Here is a 19,547-nt window from a genome sequence, read left to right as displayed (position 1 = left end):
CTGTTGCTGTCGAAGCATAACAATACCTAACAAGATAGAACCAAGGTAAAAGGGAGTCGCTACCTAGGTGGATTTCTAACCAAGAAATCCAGATCAGTGTTGCAGGAGCAAAGGGGATTAGAGAGGTGCGATTCGATTGTTGGCAGAAGGATTTCCAGGAGGCAAATTGAGACTCAAAAGGAGTCTAGAGGAGAACTTCCAGGAGGGAAGTAGAGACTCAGAGGGAGTCGAAGAAAGGAACAAAGATGGCAATGAATGGACTGAGGGATTAGGACAGGTTGGACGGGGCATCCAACTTTGTCATTTGGAAGGCTAGGATCCTGTCTGTTCTGGATAGACATCGCATCAAGGCCTTCGCCTTGAGAACCGTGGCTATCCCAGTTGACGCAGCTGACAACAAAAAGTATGAGGATGCAATGGCCAAGGCAAAGTGCATAATCCTTGATGGGGTCAAGGATCATGTAGTTCAACATATTGCCGAGAAGAATACGGCAAGGAGATGTGGGATACCTTGACGACTTTGTATCAGGGCACTTCTGTGTAGAGGAAGATGCTACTGGAGAATCAATTGCGGTCGTATCAGATGCAGAAGGGGTAGTAGATAGATCACTTCCTCAGCAGGTTGCAGGAGATTTGGGACCATCGACTTCCATAGGGGCCACGCCGGATCAGGAGTTAATGGTGAGGACCGCCCTGAATGCAATCTCGAGGAGTGGGAGACATTCATCCAAAGCATTTTGGGCAGAGCAACTCTTCCAGAATGGGAAGAATTGTGGGCAACTCTTCGCCACGAAGAGATTAGATGGTTGACCAAGGTGGGAAGTAGCAGCAAAAGAGGTCGAATCAAGAAAGAGGAGGAAGAGGATGCGACTCTGGCATCTGCGGGACAACAAGGGAAGAGGAAGAAGAAGGACATCTCTAAGATAAAGTGCTTCCATTGTGGGGAGCTGGGTCATTATGCAACCCAGTGTCCCGAGAAGAAGAATAAGGGAGAGGCTCCTGACTCCAAGGCAATGCCGTCTAAGGCAGAGAAGGAGGTAGAGGATGATGACGATTATGCCATGAGTGCTCATGTACCTCTAGAGAAGAGGTGGGGAGACATCGAGCTGTAGTCAGGAGGACTACAAAAGATGTGGGGTAGGATCCTTGAGGTACCCAAACTCTTGGATTGTATCCGGCTACGATAGCCCCGAGAGACAATAGCAGGATGGTGGATGTCGTTAGAAGTGGATGCAAATGGAGCGACAAAACAATGCTAGAGTGCAGTAGTCCCTGGCAGCACAGAGAGGGTTACAATAGTGCGAGAGGCACAGAGGAGGTTGCAACATTGCAGGAAGGCACAAAGGTGTTTGCAGCGGTGTGAGAGGCACATAGTTTGTTGCAGCAGCACAAAGGCAGTAGAGGGAGCACATGATAGCAACAGAGAAAGCTTCAGCATCAGGAGGGTTTCTAGCCTGACAAGGATGTCAATAGTTGGGTAGATCAGTCACCATCGTCTCAGTAACTGACTTGCAGTGCAACAGTAGCAGTGGTAGTGCTATAGGCAGCACGATGCAGCAGGAGGAGAGAGGGTTGCAGTGCAGATGCAGTGTTGGGAGAAAGGAGCAGCAACAACACGGATGTAGAGGGAGATGCCGTACAGATGTAGCAGTGGCAGTGGCAGAGCCATGGGCAACAATATAGGAGGCAGCAGTGCAGAGGATGTTGGGCAGCAGGCCAAGCATCAGCATAGGTACCGATGCCAGATGATCAGGGTGATGTTTAGTGATGGAGCATTACTAGAGCACATTCCTCGCTAAGAGGGAGTGTTGATTTGGGGTAGCATCGAATGTGCTCTAGCCATGAAAATTGGTGGAGAGGCTAAAGCACATGAGATTTCCAAGACCCAGAAATGGTTTGGGGAAATTCTACCTGGTGAGAGAGATATTAAAATAATTAATATTTTTAATGAGTTCCTAAGTCTAAATTTAGGAAAATAAAAATATTAACGGGTATTAATATAAAACTGGGTTAGAAGGTTTTAAATGACATGGATCAAACCAAATCTAATCTTAGCCGTTGATTAGAGATGTAATCTCGGCCGTTGAAGACTCAACATAAAAAGTATAAGAGGAAGCTTGAGGGTCAGTTGGAGATACACCAAGTTGGTCAGTCAGTTTTATTTTCTGGAGCGGGGTTTGCTGAGAGAAATTGAACCAGTAATCAAAGTTCAAGCGAGGGGCAGTGAGTGCATAGCAGAGAGGTGGAGATAGTGCCATAAGACCAGCGCAAAGGCAGAGAAGGCTACATAGAGCCAGTAGGAGCCACACAGAGGGCTAGAGTGACTGTGCAGAGGGACAGAGGGCCTGCGTGGGTGACACAGAGGGCTAGAGAGCCAACGCAGAGCATATGTAGGTTGACGCAGAGGGTTCTAGGCTGACGCAGAGGCTAGGAGGGTTGACGTAGAACCTCGGAGAGGCGTTGGAGAGACTTTCGTGGAGCAGATTTGCCAAATATCTGCTTCCGAAGAGAGGTATTACTGCCAGATTGATTTCTCTGTAGGGTGAGCCAGTTTGGCTCCTAGTTGTACTCAAGAAAAGCTGCTTAATAATAAAACCCTCATAACTGCTGCACCGGTTTTCATAAGTTGTGTTTTTCCAGGGGCGATTGTCCAAAAATAACGGTGTCCCTTGTGTGTTTTTCTATTTCTTTCAGTTTATGATTTGTAGATGGTTGAGACTGCATTTGTGTTTATTTTCAGTATTTATATGGTTAAATAACTTTTTTGGTAATTAAACAAGTAGGTAAAAATAAACTAGATAGTGCAGGAAAAATTCTAATGGGTCAGACTCAAAAATTTCAACAATATATTCCGTTGGGCTTTAGTGATTTGTTGATGGCATGGGGAACTTCATCAACATGGCAGGTTGGTCAGCAGGAGGATATGAGGGGAAGCTCATGCGGGAGAGACTTCATCCTGACAGGGATTGGGTTGTATCTTCACAAGTTTACTCCTGGAGTGCATGAGGTGGACTACTCAGTAGGGCAACTTCATGGGGAGTTGGATAGAGTCCTACATTATCATGATGCTCTACTTAGTGGCAGTAAGCAGAGGGCGTTTGGTGCCTATGTCGGGTCGGAAAATGATTGGAGCCAGGGATGCTTCATGTTGATTAGGATGGCTTGGGATCCTGGTATCAAGGGATTTCCCCATGGCAGGACAATGCAGAGATCAGGGATGACTCAGTGGCACATTTGGGAACTTGGTATTATTTGTAGTAACTATTTGGGTTCGCTGATCGAGAGGGTGCTTGTTTAGGCATTGCTTGAGGACAAGCAATTTCTGGTGGGGAGGACCATAATACCCCCATTTTGATTTTCCACATTAGCCACAATTTTGGGAAAAAAAGGAAACATTTTCTAACATTTGGACTTAGGAGAAAAAAGGAAAATTACTGCCTTAGTGGAGAGTGGGAACCATAAAGAGAGAAAGTTTGACCCAAGAGGCAATTCGCACTAGTGAGAAGAGAGAGAGAAAGGAAGGGGTGCGAATTAGTGAAGGTGGGGACCACCAAGGGAGAGAGGGCCAACAATTATAAATAGAGCTTGGAGGCCTGAGAAAATTCGTCGTGAAAGGCAATTCGCACTAGTGAGAAGAGAGAGAGAAAGGAAGGGGTGCGAATTAGTGAAGGCGGCAACCACCAAGGGAGAGAGGGCCAACAATTATAAATAGAGCTTGGAGGCCTCTATTTGGTATCTTTGATCCTTTGACAATTTAACATTAGTTCTCTTGAGCTGCTTAGCCAAGACAACTGTGTTGTTCAACACAAGGAATTTCCAAGCGGGAATTCCACCGTCATTTTGGAGTACTTCGAGTGTCTCCCTAGTGAGGCAATTTAGGGAGCTCAATTTAGAGGAGAACACTGGAGGATTTGCGGGGGTTTCCCCTAATTTAGCTGAATATTTTGTGGTGATTAGCAGGGCTGAGTTTGAGAGAATTCTTGGGGCCGAAATTCTACATTTTTGGAATTGCACAGGGATCCCTAGGCAGGCTTGTGTAGGGGTTGGAGGAATAGAGGTTGAGGAGAGATAAGGGTCAGAGATTGGAGGTATTCCTCAGGGGAGAATTTAGCCAGAGTTGGGAGAAATTTCTAGTGGTAGATTTGGGCTTAATTCAGCAGTAGCAGTACTATGGGGCATTTTCTAGCCAAATTGGGCAAATTTGCACTTGTTGGGGGTAACAAGGGTTGGTGGATTCAACCCAAACCCTTTTTGGGTTTATTGAGAGGAGTGTCTGGCTAATTTTATAGAGTTTTCCGAGCGATATTAAACCCTAAAATCCTCATTCTTATAGCAGGACAAATTGCTAGTTAGTTGGAGAATTTGCATCACTTTATGGGTTCGATTTTGGCTTGGAGATAGGCCAAACCTTTTTTGGGTATTTTTGGGGGTTTTGAGGGGAGTTTGTGACTGCAATTTCAGGGTGATCCAAGGATTCTTCAGAGCAGAATCTTCAGTTTCATTCTAGCAACAACAACAATAATTTTCAGGGTAGTGCACAGTACCAGTTTGGGCCAGTGTTTCCTTCGAATCAAAGTTGTATCACCTGGGGTTTGCATAGCTTGCATAACAAGCCCAGGTTCCATTGTTCTCACACTTGTACTCAAATTTTCCCATATTAATAAAATGGCTCAGATTTTATGCTTCTTGAACCTGTGGGGGGGGGGGGCGGTTCTTGCAACACTGAATCTTATAGGATTGATGAAGTCCATTGTATCACTATTTGCTATTACTCAATAACCCGGGGCAGCAAAAGGGTTGTTTACTCTTTTCTTTTTTCAACTATCTTGTAAAATTTTCCATAGTAACATAAGGTATATTTTGAGAAAGATTACAATTATTTCAAAGATCTTCCATGCATCATAACTAGTCATGTAAGATTGTGAGATAATAGATTCAGCTTCATAACGAGTTTCTTTAGAGAATTGATAGAGTAACATGCATTTTAAGGTCCAATGAGATCCTTTCACCTCTAGAGTGAATGGTTCCACCTGTCAGAAGGCCCATTGCATCACTCTTTGCTATTACTCAATAACCCTGGGCAGAAAAAGTTATTTACTCAACTTTTTTGTAAATTTTTCTACTCTAACATAAGACTTGTTTTGAGAAAGATTAAAAAAATTCGAAGATATTCCCTGCATCATAACTAGTTATGTAAGATTGTGAGATAATAAATTCAGCTTCATAACAAGTTTCTTTAGAGAATTGATGGAGCAACATGCATTATAAGGTCAAATGAGATCCTTTTACCTCTAGAGTGAATGGTTCCACCTGTTAGGAGAGATTGCCTTAGAAGCTTTCTAGGTTACTATCCAGTATAAAAGCAAAGATATCCATGACCTCAATCTCAGATTTAGAAGGCATCCCTCTATAATTTTAGGAGATTCCATAGAAATTTTATACTCACATTTAAAATCATTGTTATGTTTGTGTATGAGTTTATAGATATTGCATGTAGTCTTCAGTTCCACGCATCTGAAAAGATTACTTTTGCAATACACAGATCAAGAGAGAGATCAGCATTTTGCAGAACCTTTGTGGAGGACCAAATATTGTGCAACTTTTAGATGTGGTTAGAGATCCACAATCTAAGACACCTTGCTTGATCTTTGAATACGTAAACAATACAGATTTTAAAGTTCTTTACCCCACATTATCAGATCATGATATACGCTACTACATTTTTGAGCTTCTCAAGGTATGTTATTGAATCATCCATGTTTGCTTGCTTTACTGAAATTTTATAAGCATGGTATCTTTATGATTTTTTGATGGATAATGTCAAAATATAGCAAAATCATGTGTATTGTCCACAGTCTTTTACTTCATTTCCAATTTAAGTAGTTTGCAATTTCAGTGCTCGAGTTTTTTTTTTGTAATTCACAATTTTTAGAGAATAGGCATAATTCCTGAACAATACGTGCTTTTCAGCTAGTGGCAAAAAGTTGTTATATTTGGATAGTGGTACTCAATTATGCCCTTTACTTCCTTGGGATACAGAGGAAATTTTTTCCTACTCGCTCTTGAAATTTGACTATATTTCTGTTAAGTTACGCATCTCATTTCATGTTGTGTTTATATTTACTTAGATATTTCGGGTTACCTTGCTTTACATATTCCTTCTAATCAAGTAGACCATGTATAGTTTTTATTTTTTCCTATTTAAGTTCTCATTGTGATTGGAAGCCAATTAAGTTTGAGAAGCAAATGCTGGAAATTATTATGACCGTACATGCTTTATTGAGACACAATGAGCAGGAAGATATGTCCTAGAACCTCAGTAACAGGTATATAGCATGAAGCAAATATTAAAAAATGTTTTGCCAAACACAAAAGGAATATTATATACTAATTCCAAAAGAAAGAATATATTTAATTAACTTTTTACCTCCAGAACAATTAGGAGACTTGGACATTGAAGATAAATTGTCATTTCCATGCATTTTAATGCATAATCTTTCATTGAGGATACTTTTGAGGCATTTTCACATCTCCCGAGGCAAATTTGCATATTTGGAAGCATGATCATCTTCATGGATACATGTCACATTCTACAAGGCATGTTCTACATATTTGGAGGCACAGTATGGTGCGTCGGTGCTCTCGAGAAGGAATAGGTGTTGAATGCCCTTTCAATAGGATGAGGCCACATGGCATGAAAAACCCATTTACAAGGTCAACCATACATCTATTGGTGGAATGCACTTCATCCAAGGAAGATGTTATAAAGAAAAGGAGCATGTGGTTGCAAGCCCACACATGGCACATATATCCATATAAAATTATCCTTTGGTGGAGTGACTTGCTTGGAAGACTCTAGTCTCTAGAATACATCTTTTAAGGGCTCGTTGAGAAAGCCTAATTTCAAGGGAGCATTCTATGGAGAAGTGTCTAGATGTAATATACCCCTTAGGAATATCTCAGAATTTCCCCACTGATTTACTGAGTTTTGCTTGAGTTTTTCTTTATGACATTTCATCAAACAGTTTGTGAATATATTGCTGTAGGTGCACTTTAATAGTTTATTTCAACAGAGATAAATGTAGTACCAAAAAAATGCCATGGAAATGCTTCAATACAACTGTGTGTATTTTATATTAAACTCAGGGATATAAATACCACATAGATTTACAAACACTCAACCATATCATTAATTTGCTAACAAAGATTACAGTGCACAGTATAAGAGAAACCTCAGAATTGCTTCAGTGTTACACACTTCAGTTTTTCAGCCACTTTGTTGGGTGATTCCAGCAGTGTAATCTTCAGGGATAATGGCTCCTAGCTGGCTGTGAATTTGGCCCTTCTTCCACAGGATTATCAACTCACGAACAGGCTGTTTATACAGTCTTTTAGACCAGCAATTTCATCCTCTCAAAGGCTGGCTGTAGCTTGTCCCCCAAACTGATAAATTTAGCCTAGAAAAGACCCCACGAATAGTAGCTCGAGCTGGTACAAGAAGAGAGATTCGGCCTCCTTTAGGTAGTTGTAACTCGACCCCTTTCTACAGGGATCTCACCCCCACGTATTGACTGTTTGGATAGTAACTCAACTAGCCACAACAAGAGATAACTTGACCCGTAAACCCTAAGAACTCGACCCTTTCTTCCAGTAATGTAACTTGGCCCCTTTGATAGCAACTCAGCCCAGAAATAACCCAGGCAGCTCGGCCCTCTTTCAGAGTGAAATTTGGTCCAGAAATATAGCAAATGATGGCCACTCGACCTCAAATTTATCTCAGCCACCAGCCTGTAAAATATTATAGAATGCTATAAGTCAGATAATAAAATCAATTGATAACACCCTGACTTACTTCTCCTTGCCAATATCTTCTTGAACAATGAAGTTCAATGATGGAATCTGCGTGATCCCACTCCAACACTAGCTAGGGTGTATAGTTTCAACACTGAAACTAGCCAACCAAAATGAGGGTTTCCAAAAACCCTAGACTCTTTCTCAAGAGCTCTCCAAATTTCTTTTTCTCAAGTGAGCAAATTCAAGAATGAGGAGAGTCTCCTCATTTGCCCTTTTTATAACTCTGTTGACGGTGCTAGACTCACCAACATTAAGGGGATTTCACCGATATGAAGTCCCAACTAGACCTTACACCGTTTGGAGGAGTCCCAATAGTGGGTAGTAAAGTAATGCCTTGACTGTGGAAACACGCAAAGGAAAGTATGATAACTTTGGGTAAGAGCAAGTGCGTGACCCTACAGAGATTCAAGTGCAATGCATGAAGGTTCGAACACATGAAGGGAAAAGGAAGTGCGCCCCTTGGGAGCTTGTAATAGTACGCACTGCACAGCTTGAAAAGAACACACGAGTGAAAAGACATCACAAGCGAAGATGCAGAATAGTCCAAAAGTTAAAGTGATGAGTTAATCCAACAACACACATTCAATAAGATTCGTACAAATGCAAACAAAATAGTTCATAAGCATATGCGTAAGTTAAATAACATACATTGCCAATACAACAAGAATAATCCTACTATATTAACAACATATGCATGAAAGCGTGCTGGCTCTGATTTTATTATTATAAGTGAAAGTTCCATCCATACATACACCATTGACGACCACTAGCCCAAATAGTGGAACATTACAGTCAAGAACACCTGCTCCTCCAAAGAAGTATACTCGCTCTACACTATGGAGAAGCCAAGGCTCTTCACAATACTCCCAAGCTCTTTCTAAGCCTAAGCCTAGCCAAAAGCTTGGCTCCCAAAAGCCCATTACATGAGTTATGAGGTTCTATTTATAACAAGAGGGGGTGACTCTTCAACTCCCCTTTGTGACCTTTGGACTACCCTCATGACTCTTCAACTTCTTCACAAAATGACACATTACATTACATGATGACTTTTCATATTCCAATATTGACACTTGGAATTTCACTTACAACATAATTACAAATAATATTACATTTTCCACTCATACCCATATAAGACAAAATAGGGTAGAGACAGCCTAACAAGACACAACACTATGATTTTGGAGTTTGGGGGAAGTCCAGCTCAGCAACCTCCACTTGCTGCTTCTCGGTCACATATTGGTGCCAAGCTTGGTACTATGTGATGGTGTCCCCAAACTGCTTAACAATGTCTTTCTGGAAGCGGACTCTAGCCTCCATGGCATCTGGGTACACCGTCTTGGAACCTGTATCCAACTTGTTCTAAAGCATGAGCAACATTGTCTTGACCTTGACAGGACCACCGATGAACTTCTGCATGTTGTGTGCGTTCAACTCCAAGTCTTCCCTGGTGGCTTCTTGTCTTAGCTACTCCAAGTACTCTTCGACCTCCTACTGGACTTGGTTCTTGGGTTTAGCATTGGTGAGGGAACTGATTGATGGGATTTGGTGTGTTCTCACCAAGACATCCAAACTACTGTACAACCGCACATATGAGGCCTGTGTGCTGCCAATGAATGAGGCGAGTTGCTTGTTGTTCTGAATCAACATTCGAACCTTCGCTTTCTCTAGCTCTGCTTGTGGCTTCATCTTCTTCACTAAGTCAAGCAGGGCCCCTTTGAACCGCATTGTCCACTCCTGTACATAGGCGATGGAAACATGTATGTTTTTGAGAGTTTTAACAAACTTTTTGCTCTGTTGCTGTAGGCCATGCAAACAGACAACTGTTTTATGCACGGTGACAAATCTGTCATAAAGATTCCGCATGGTTTCTCCAAGTGTTGTTCTCATCTCCCCCAATGCGGAAACTGCATTCTACGTTGGTGCTCGGGGTTGTTCTGCCTCTTGCCTGGTAGCCTGCAAGTTCTTTGCTAGTTGCTGATTCTCAGCCATCACATACTAAACATTTGAGCTTATAGCTCCTCCATAGGGCAAGTGTTGATTTGTGGTAGCATCGGATGTGCTCTAGCCATGAAAATTGGTGGAGAGGCTAAAGCACATAAGATCTCCAAGACCCAAAAATGGTTTGGGGAAATTCCACTCGGTTGGAGAGATATTAAAATAATTAATATTTTTAATGGGGTTCCTAAGTCTAAACTTAGGAATATTAAAATATTAATGGTTATTAATATAAAACTGGGCGAGAATGTTCTATATGACATGGTTCAAGCCAAATCTAATCTTAGCCGTTGATTAGGGACTTAATCTCGACCGTTGAATACTCAACAGGAAAAGTATAAGAGGAGGCTTGAGCATCAGTTGGAGATACACCAAATTGATCAGTCAGTTCGATTTTCTGGAGCGAGGTTTGCTAAGAGAATTGAACCAGTGATCTGTTGCAGCGAGGGGCAGTTCGGCACGAGGCCAAGAATACATAGCAGAGAGGCAGAGATAGTGCCAGAGAGACAGCACAGAGCCTGGAGAGGCTGACGCAGAGGTAGCTGGGAGCTACGCAGAGGCTGAAGAGGCCAACATGGGTGACGCAGAGGGTCTGAGAGCTGACGTAGAGGTTTCAATAGCTGTGTAGAGGCTAGCAGAGCTGACACAGGGCCAAGAGGCAGCGCCAGAAGAATTTTCGTGGGGCAGACTGAGTGCTGGTGAGCCGGGAAGGGTGACGCAGTCTCTGTAGAGTGACGCAGAGCAGTGGAAGCTACTGTAATTGCTGTGGGATCGTTCATCCGGTGATTGATCAGCCGAAATATCTATCTCCAAGGAGAGGTGCTACTGTCGAGGGCATTCTCTGTTGGGTGAGCCATTTTTGGCACCCTCGTTGTATTAAGACACTGCATAATAATAAAACCCTCATATCTGTTGCATCGGTTTTCCTGCATTGGGTTTTTCCGGGGACGATTGTCCAAAAATAACGGTGTCCCTTGTGTGTTTGTCTCAGTTATTTCAGTTGCTGATCTGTACATGAGTTAAGGTTGCATTTGTGTTTATTTCAGTATTTATATTTATAAATAACTTGTTAATGGAATAAACAAGTAGGAGAAATTAAACCGGATAATGCAATAGGGGTTTCTAACGTGTCAGACTTAGAAATTTCAACATGGTATAAGAGCATTGCGGATCATAGGAGAACTGAAGGTACCAACAGTTATCTGGTGAATTTGGAGCAGTAGCAGTTGTCTTGAGAGACAACGTTGTTCCAGAGTAGAAGCAACAAAGAAGAAGTGACACATAGGGCCTGCATCATCATTTCTAGCTAGGAGGAGGGACAGCACAAAGGCAGAGACCGGCAAATCAGACCTATGCAGTGCCCGGTCATCTTTCTTAGCTTGGAAGGATTGATGCTGTGGCCAGGAGTAGATTCTGCCATTGTCGGGATTGCGTAGAGCCTGAAAGGCTAAGTTTCTTTAGTTGCCGGAGCTTGGGGAGCTGTGGGCAGATTGTGATTGAAAAGCTGGTGGGGTGCTGTTTCTGTCGGTGCAAAATAATACCTATGGGGACAGAACCAAGGTAGGAGGAGTTGCTACCTTGACGGATTTCTAGCCAAGAAATCCAGATCTGAGTTGCAGTTGCAAGGAGGATTGGAGAGGAGCGGTTCGACATTTGACAGGAGGATTTCCAACAGGGAACTCAGGACTTAGAGGGAGATTTCTAGGAGGGAAATGGAAACTCAGAGGGAATCCAGAAGAGGAGCGGAAATGGCAGTGAACGGGTTGAGGGATCGAGACAGGTTGGGCGGGGCTTCCAACTTTGTCATCTGGAAGGCTAGGATCCTTGCAGTCCTCGATCGACATCGCATCAAGGACTTTGCCTTGAGAACCGTGGCTATCCTGGTCGACCCAACTGAAAATGAGAAGTATGAGGATGCAATGGCGAGGGCGAAGTGCATGATCCTAGACGGGGTCAAAGATCATGTCATACCACATATTGCTGAAAAGAACACAACAAAGGAGATGTGGGATACTTTGACGACCTTGTATCAGGGCACTTCCGTTCCTCAGATTGCAGGAGATTTGTGACCAAATTACTTACATAGGGTCTACACCAAATCCAGAGTTCATGGTGAGGACCGCCCTAAATTCAGTCTCCGAGGAGTGGGAGACATTTTTCCAAAGTATTTTGGGCAGGGCCATTCTTCTAGGATGGGAGGAGATGTGGCGGATGACCAAGGTGGGGAGTAGTGGCAAGGGAGGTCAAATCAAGAAAGAGGAGGAGGAGGATGTGGCTCTAGCATTTGCGAGACAACAAGGGAAGAGGAAGAAGAAGGACATCTCCAAGGTGAAGTGCTTCCATTGTGGGGAGCTGGGACATTATGCATCCCAGTGTCCCAGGAAGAAAAACAAGGGAGAGGCTTTCGACTCCAAGGCAACTCCAACTAAGGCGGAGAAAGAAGTCGAGATTGATGACGACTGTGCCATGAGTGCTCATGCACCTCTAGAGAAGAGGTGGGGAGACATCGAGTTGTAGTCAGGAGGACTACACATTAGGGACTGGATCCTTAAGGTGCCCAAACTCTTGGATCATATCCGGCTACGGGAGCCCTTAACAACAGTAGCAGGATGACAGAGGTCGGGTGGAGAAAAGTGTAGTGGAGCAGCAAGGCAGTGCTTGGGTGCAGAAATCTAAGGCAGCGCAGTGGAGGTTGCAGCAGTGCGAGAGGCACAGAGGTGTATGTAGCAGCGCAATGGCAACAGAGGGAGCACAAGATAGCAGCAGAGGCAGCTTCAGTTTCACGAGGCTTCCAGACTGACTAGGATGTCAGTATTTGGGAGAAGTCAGTTACCTACTTCTCGGTAACTGAGTTGCAGTGTAGCAGTTAGCAGTGGCAGTGCTAGGGGCAGCATGGGCAACATATTGAGAGGGAGCTACAATACAGATGTAGCAGTGGTAGTGGTAGTGTCATGGGTAGCAATACAGGAAGTAGCAGTGCAGATGATGTGAGGCAACAGGCCAAGCATCAACACAGGTACCGGTGCGGAGGGTCAGTGTGATGTTTCCATGGGGAAGCATTACTAGAGGACATTCCTCGCTAAGAGAGAGTGTTGATTTGTGGTAGCATCGAATGTGCTCTAGCCATGAAAATTGGTGGAGAGGCTAAAGCACATAAGATCTCCAAGACCTAGAAATGTTTGGGGAAATTCCACTCGATTGGAGAGATATTAAAATAATTAATATTTAAAGGGGGTTCCTAAGTCTAAACTTAGGAAAATTAAAATATTAATGGGTATTAATATAAAACTGGGTGAGAATGTTCTAAATCACATGGATCAAGCCAAATCTAATCTTAGCCGTCGATTAGGGACTTAATCTCGGTCGTTGAAGACTCAACAAGAAAAGTATAAGAGGAGGCTTGAGGGTTAGTTGGAGATATACCAAATTGATCAGTCAGTTCAATTTTTTGGAGCGGGGTTTGCTGAGAGAATCAAACCAGTGATCTATTGCAACGAGGGGCAGTTCGACATGAGGCCGAGAATACATAGTAGAGAGGCAGAGATAGTGCCAGAGAGACAACACAGAGCCTAGAGAGGCTGATGCAAAGGTAGTTGGGTGCTACTGGGATCTACGCAGAGGTTGAAGAGGCTAGCATGGGTGACGCAGAGGGTTTCAGAGATGACGTGGAGACTTCAGTAGCTGCGCAAATGCTAACAAAGCTGACGCAGGGCCAAGAGGTAGCGTCGAAAGAATTTTCGTGGGGCAGATTGAGGGCTGGTGAGCTGGGAACAATGTTTTAAAACTCCGACTCTGACTCTGACTCGGCCAAGGGTCGACTCCGACTCCGACTCCGACTAGGTATCGACTCAGCCTGTTTGATGATGATATGGAGATCAAAACAAAAACACATAACCAAGGAGGCTAGAAATGGCCTCTACAACAAAAGTAAACTGTGACCAATACTATTGGCTACGGCTAGAGGAGCCAACATCATCTGGCTCAACCTCTGAATCAGAGTCAGACAGGGAAGCCCATAGCTCCTCATCATCATCTCCAACTGCAACTGTAGAAGTGGTAGCACTAGCAGGCTGTGCAGCTGGTGGCTGCTGAGATAGACGAGATATGCACTTCCGTCGTGGCTAAGCAGAGGAAGCGCTTGCAACTAGAGGCCTTGAGGTTGTTACGAGTGGATCTGCATTCAACTGAACATTATGTTGGAGTGACGCTGCCGTAGTTGTTGTGGGATCGTTCATTCGGTGATTGATTAGCCGAAATATCAGTCTCTGAGGAGAGGTACCACTGCGAGGGAATTCTCTGTTGGGTGAGCCATTTCTGCCACCCTAGTTGTATTCAAAAATTACATAATAATAAAACCATTGTTTTAAAAAATAGCTGAGTTGACTTCGACTCAGCCGAGTCAAACTGGGTTAGAGGTTGACCGGGTCGACACAGTGGGTGACTTGGACCGGCCGACTGGGTTGTTACCGAGCTGGCCTAGTTGGATTCCGACACAGCCGGCTTGGTAACAACCCGGCCGGCTCAGCCGAGTCCAAGCCAACTCGGATAGCTCGGTAAGAGTGACATTCTAATGTGCCTTTGGGTTTTTTGGGGTCCATTTCCCTCTCCTAAACCCTATAAAACCCACCCAACCCCTCTCATTTCCTCACAACCATCTCATTGCATTTGCATGAGAATTTGTGAGGAGTTGTGGAGTTTGTTTTTGGAGCAGCAGTGAGGAGTCTTGGGCAAGCATTATAGTAGGAGTGAGGAGCTTCTTGGGTAGCCATTGGAGCAACATTGAGGAGTTGGTTTGTTGGAGCAACTTTGAGGAGGCAGTTTGTGCCTAGAGGTATTTTTTTCACTTCTGAAAATCCGTTTTTGCTTATTTATTTTTTTGTGCAAATCTGGAAATTGAAGAGTGTTTTTTGTGAAAGAAATGAACATTGAAGCAATGCTATTTGTTTGTTTTCATTTTCAGATTTTTTTCCTTTGATTTCCAAGTGAAAAAATGGCACCTAGAGTGAAAGATGTTGCTTGGGCATATGTTGAAATGGTTGATAGTCAAATGCATTGCAAATTTTGCTATAATAAAATTAAGTATGGTCCTGGGGGCATTAATACACCGAAACAACACTTGGCAGGGATTAGAGGCCAAATTACTCCATGTGAATCACCAGAAATTGGGGAGATTAGGAAGGATTTGTTAAATAGCTTTGAGAAGTTTAAAGAAGAAAAGGCTAGGCAAAAAGAAATAGAGGCTGAAATTGGGAGGAAGAAGAGTATACAAAAAATGATGGCTACCAACCCCCATTTTGATTTTGAGGGTTCTTCTTCTATCCCTTGTATTGATGCATCCAACCCCTTCCGATATGTTCCTCCCTCTTTGGAGTCTATTCAAGAAAAGGGTAAGGGTAAAATGAAAAAGAAGGGTGATATGAATATCAAAAGTTATTTCATTGTCACACCCTCCTCTCCATCAGATGCACATGGTCCTGAAGCTAGTAGAACTTTACAACCCACTTTAGATGACCATTGGAAGAAAGAATTGAGGGAGACTGCTTATGATTACATATGTAGATGGTGGTATGATGCTGATATCCCCTTCAATGCTTCTTGTTCACCATATTATGAGCCTATGTTTGATGCCATATATGCTGCTGGAAAAAAACATCCATGACCGGATCATCATCAAGGAGAAAAACATCTCCTTGCTCGCTCGGGGCTGGCTCTACTACTGGAGGTGGTGGAGACTGAGGGATGACCTGTGGTGCTCTCGGCATCAGGTCAACATCTTCATGCTGCGACTCTTGTTCCAACTCCATGTATGTCACTTCAATCAATTGCTCAATCTGCTGAGCAAGCTCCCGATCCTGCATCTGTTCACCTTCCTCCTTAGCTGCTGGTTGTTCTGGCTCTTCAACCTGTATTGACACTGTTTCCTCCGTCGTTGCGCCTTGCCTTTGTTCTTCTTCCTGCTTTTTCTTCTCTTCTCCTCAACTCCTGTTCTTCCTTCAACTTCTTCCCTGTCTCCTACAACTGCGGTTTTGCTTCCTGCAACCTCTGCTTTTCTCTCTTCCTCCGCTCTGCTCTCTTCATCCTTTGCTCCCTCTTTGCTTCCGCTGCCAAAGCTGCCTTCACGATAATAGGATCTGCTTTCATTTTGCAGCTTTGCTCTCCCTCTGGATTGTCAACAATCTTCCTCTTTCGCTTGTCTTGCACAGGATTGCGGCCTTCTACTGTTATTGCTGTTGCTTTCGGAACTGTTGCTGTCTGAGGATTAGCCTTCAAAGTCCTTGCTATACTGATTGGCTCATTGACTCTAGAGTGTTGATTTTTGTAGCTTGGGAGGTACTCCAAGCCTTGAGGATCAAGGATTTGGAGGAAGGAGCTCCACAAGTGGCCTTGTGGGCTTGAAACCTAAGCCTGGGGTTTTGCACCCATTGATGTTTGGGTCAAAACCGTGATGAGATTTTGACATGTGATGGATGGAGATGATAGAGGACGTTGAGACGAATCCAACGCAACAAAAATCATCGAAATCCGAGTTGTCTATGTGGAGATATTAATTTTTGAAGTTAATGTGTGGGTTTGGTCAAGGTCGGCTAGGCGTTTAGAGACCTTGTGACAAGTTTTCAAGCCCACACATGTGACTTGATGGAGCCCTTGTATTGCGTATAAATATAAGGTGGAGGAGAGTGATTTAACATATCTACGAAGCATCTTTGGGCAGCGTGACTACAGGAACACGCGAGTGGAGGAACACGAGTGCAAAAACGCGCGAGTACATGAACGTGCGAATGAAGGAACACGAGTGTATGAACACACGAGTATGGGAACATGTGAGTGTAGGCAATGAGAGTGAGGGCTGAGCATGTAGCACACTGCACCAGGGTGATGCAGACGCTGAGTGGGGATAGGTATGTATTGTATTGATGTGTTAAGGTTGAATTGATGCTAGTGGATGATGTCCTAGGAGAGGATAACTTGGAAGTCTTTTAGCAGCCAAGAGGAAGGGTTTCCTAGGTGGTTGGTGCCCTAACTAGGAGCAGATGCTACAACAATGATTGGTCACTTGTGGTCTGTTGGAGGGCAGCGTGAGAGTGGACAAAGTGTGGATAGTGATTGGGCATTTATCGTCTGTTGGAGGACAGCGATAGTGCCCAAGTTGGAGCCTGGGGTGCACCATTTTCATGGACTTAGGTGGTTGGTAGAGTGGCAGTTGTTGAGCTCATGGGTGTGATCAACCTGGAGCAGTTTGTGCAGCCCTAGACTTGTGTGTGGAGAAAGACATCTACAATAGATGATGGGCAATCCTCATAACTCGTGTTCATTATGGGAGATGGACATCTTACAGTGATAGGTGGCAACCCTTTGTGCCCTATCTTGGTCTTCATTGGAGCAACGTAAGAAGACCATAATGGGCTGAAGTCCTTGGGTAGCTGAGGAACAATAGTGGGCAGATTGAGAGTTGTTCACAAGTGGAGCTGTGAACAACTCGACAAGAGTCTCGATGTGTTGTGCCCTTGATGGACTAAGACACAACTAGTGAGCAGATTGATAGCCGAGATTTAGTGGCCAGATGGACTTGCAGCATTGATAGAGGCAGGAGCTGCAGATTGGGAGCCGAAGGACCGGGTAGGTACAGGGTATGATTGAGGGGAGCTGAGAGAGTCGACTTCATCAACCAGATGGTCAGAGTATCTTATTGAGCGTAGATTGATTGTCGATGGACTGACACCAAGCCCCTGTTTTGTATCTCGTACTAGTGGATGTACGAGGGCCACTATCCTTGGTACGGGAGCCCTAGACTATTATATTATATGTTGATTAATATAATGAAGTTGGGTTGAAATTTATAAAAATTTGTCTAAAGAGTGAGTCCATGCGCTTCACCAGCTCGGGCAAGTGATACATCTGTTGAAAGTCTTCTGCCCGTTAGCACTGCTCAATGTCATAGTCTGTTCATTTGTATGTGAGACAATCCACCTGATGATGTCTGCACACGGGAAGGCAGGGTACCTGTATGCAACCTTGTATAACCTTGATTGCCAGATGCTAAGATAAACCTGCTGGTTCTCTAAATCTGCCTCAAAGTCCTTTGAAAAAGTGTCTTTGATCTGTTGCCATGTCAGCGTTGTTCCCTTCTCTATAAACAATTGAGTATCGACATACACTGGTAAATCCACTGATGTTTTCTCAACTGCTTCCCCAGTACCGCTCTCGGTGGTTTCCTTTGATGCAACTCTCTTAGATGCCATGTTATCCGTGACTGCTAGAGAGACGCTCAACCACCGCTGCACTTGTGGGACAGAGAGGACACTAATGGCAAGCAAATGTTAGTTTTAAACCAAAACAACTTCAAGGCAAGATCAAGCAACAAGCTGAGCCCTAGGTGTGAGGGATTGCGCAATTTTTTTTGATGGGGGTGACTGATTAACGGTGGGAACTACGCACTGCATAGTCCCAACCACTATTGATAATATCGGCGATATATCGGCGATATTCGGAAATATCGCGATATTTTCGGCAAAACGATATATTGCCGAGAAAATATCGCGATATTTTCAAAATATCGGCAAATATCAGAAAATATCAACAAAATATCGCGATATTTGGAAAATATCGGCAAAATATCGGCTATATTTAAAAATTTGAAAAAATTATTTTTTATGCTTGCCGATATTTGCTGATATTTTGCCGATATTTTCGCCGATATTGCCGATAAGATATTTTCTGGACCCTCGCCGATATTTTGCCGATACCGATATTTTCAACACTGGTCCCAACAGTTAAGGTGGAAGCTTGATAACTGAAATTGCACAATGCGCAATTTAGCTTGGGCAAAGGCCTGGAACTGCGCAATTTGCAGTTGGAGCCAGCTTAGGTTGTGCTCTGTGCAATTCGAGAGGCCAAGCTTGTGGCTTGAGCCTCCAGATTGCACAGTGCCAACTATGCAATGTGAGATCTGGCCAAGGGAAGTGTGAAGAACAAGCAAATCTGAGAGATAGTGTGAAACTCAGTGCAGATCCGGCTAAGTGTGGATGAATGAATGTGAAACAACTGCAACAATTGATTAAACGAAAGGAAAATGAAGTGAGGAGAGTCGTCGTAACGACGACCATTGGTGCAAAAACAGGGAACTAATGCAACACTTGCGAAAGACAATCTATAACTTGAAACAACACTTCTACAAGTTAAAAGAAGTTAAAATGCCAATAGCCCTGCAAAGAAACAAGTGAAACAACACTCACACAAGCCAAACAACAAAAAGCGATAGATAAAGCTGCAAAAGACGAGAAGCAAAACTCACTTGGAAAAGCAACGACGATCACAGTGAATGTTCTTTCATCTCCTCGGGAATACCAGAGCTCCAAGATCAAGTGTGAAAATGAGCTCTCGCAGTGTTGATTAAATAGATTTGGACAAATTAGGGTTTATGACGCGCATGACTAAAATCAAGGAAAATGCGACACTTGGCGGAAGTTTCTAAAAATAGCGCAAGTGTCTCCTTCGGGATACTAAAAATATGTCATGTCCCTTCTCAAATACATTTGTAATAGGGTATTTCTACACAATTTTGCACAATTTTGGCTAAGGAAAAAAACCCAACATTTTCGACTTAGGGACTTGGGAGGAAATTCGACTATATTTGGCTGCTAGTGGAATATAGGGGCCACCCACATGGGAATTCAAACTAGGCCATTCAAATGGCTTGG

At 43.6% G+C, this 19,547-nt stretch overlaps 1 protein-coding gene across 3 annotated transcripts in view; it reads left to right on the top strand.

Annotated features, from left to right (window-relative positions):
• LOC149239504 (casein kinase II subunit alpha-2-like) overlaps nucleotides 1-19,547 on the top strand; it is a 350,158-nt gene that overhangs the window by 24,082 nt on the left and 306,529 nt on the right. For 2 of the 3 annotated variants that reach the window (XM_089373438.1, XM_089373439.1), the window contains exon 3: nucleotides 5,543-5,737. The exons of the other annotated variant lie outside the window; for it this stretch is intronic. In XM_089373438.1, coding sequence (XP_089229564.1) covers nucleotides 5,543-5,737 — 195 coding nt within the window. The remainder of the gene's footprint in view (nucleotides 1-5,542; nucleotides 5,738-19,547) is intronic. 3 annotated transcript variants of the gene reach the window in all.

This window comes from Pinus tabuliformis, chromosome 8 (genome assembly GCF_031772625.1).
Source record: "Pinus tabuliformis cultivar Carrire ecotype Pingquan chromosome 8, CPIR1, whole genome shotgun sequence".
Taxonomy (NCBI): Eukaryota; Viridiplantae; Streptophyta; class Pinopsida; order Pinales; family Pinaceae; genus Pinus; species Pinus tabuliformis.
Note: the sequence above shows the minus strand (reverse complement) of the source record. Positions and strands in the feature narration are given on the sequence as shown.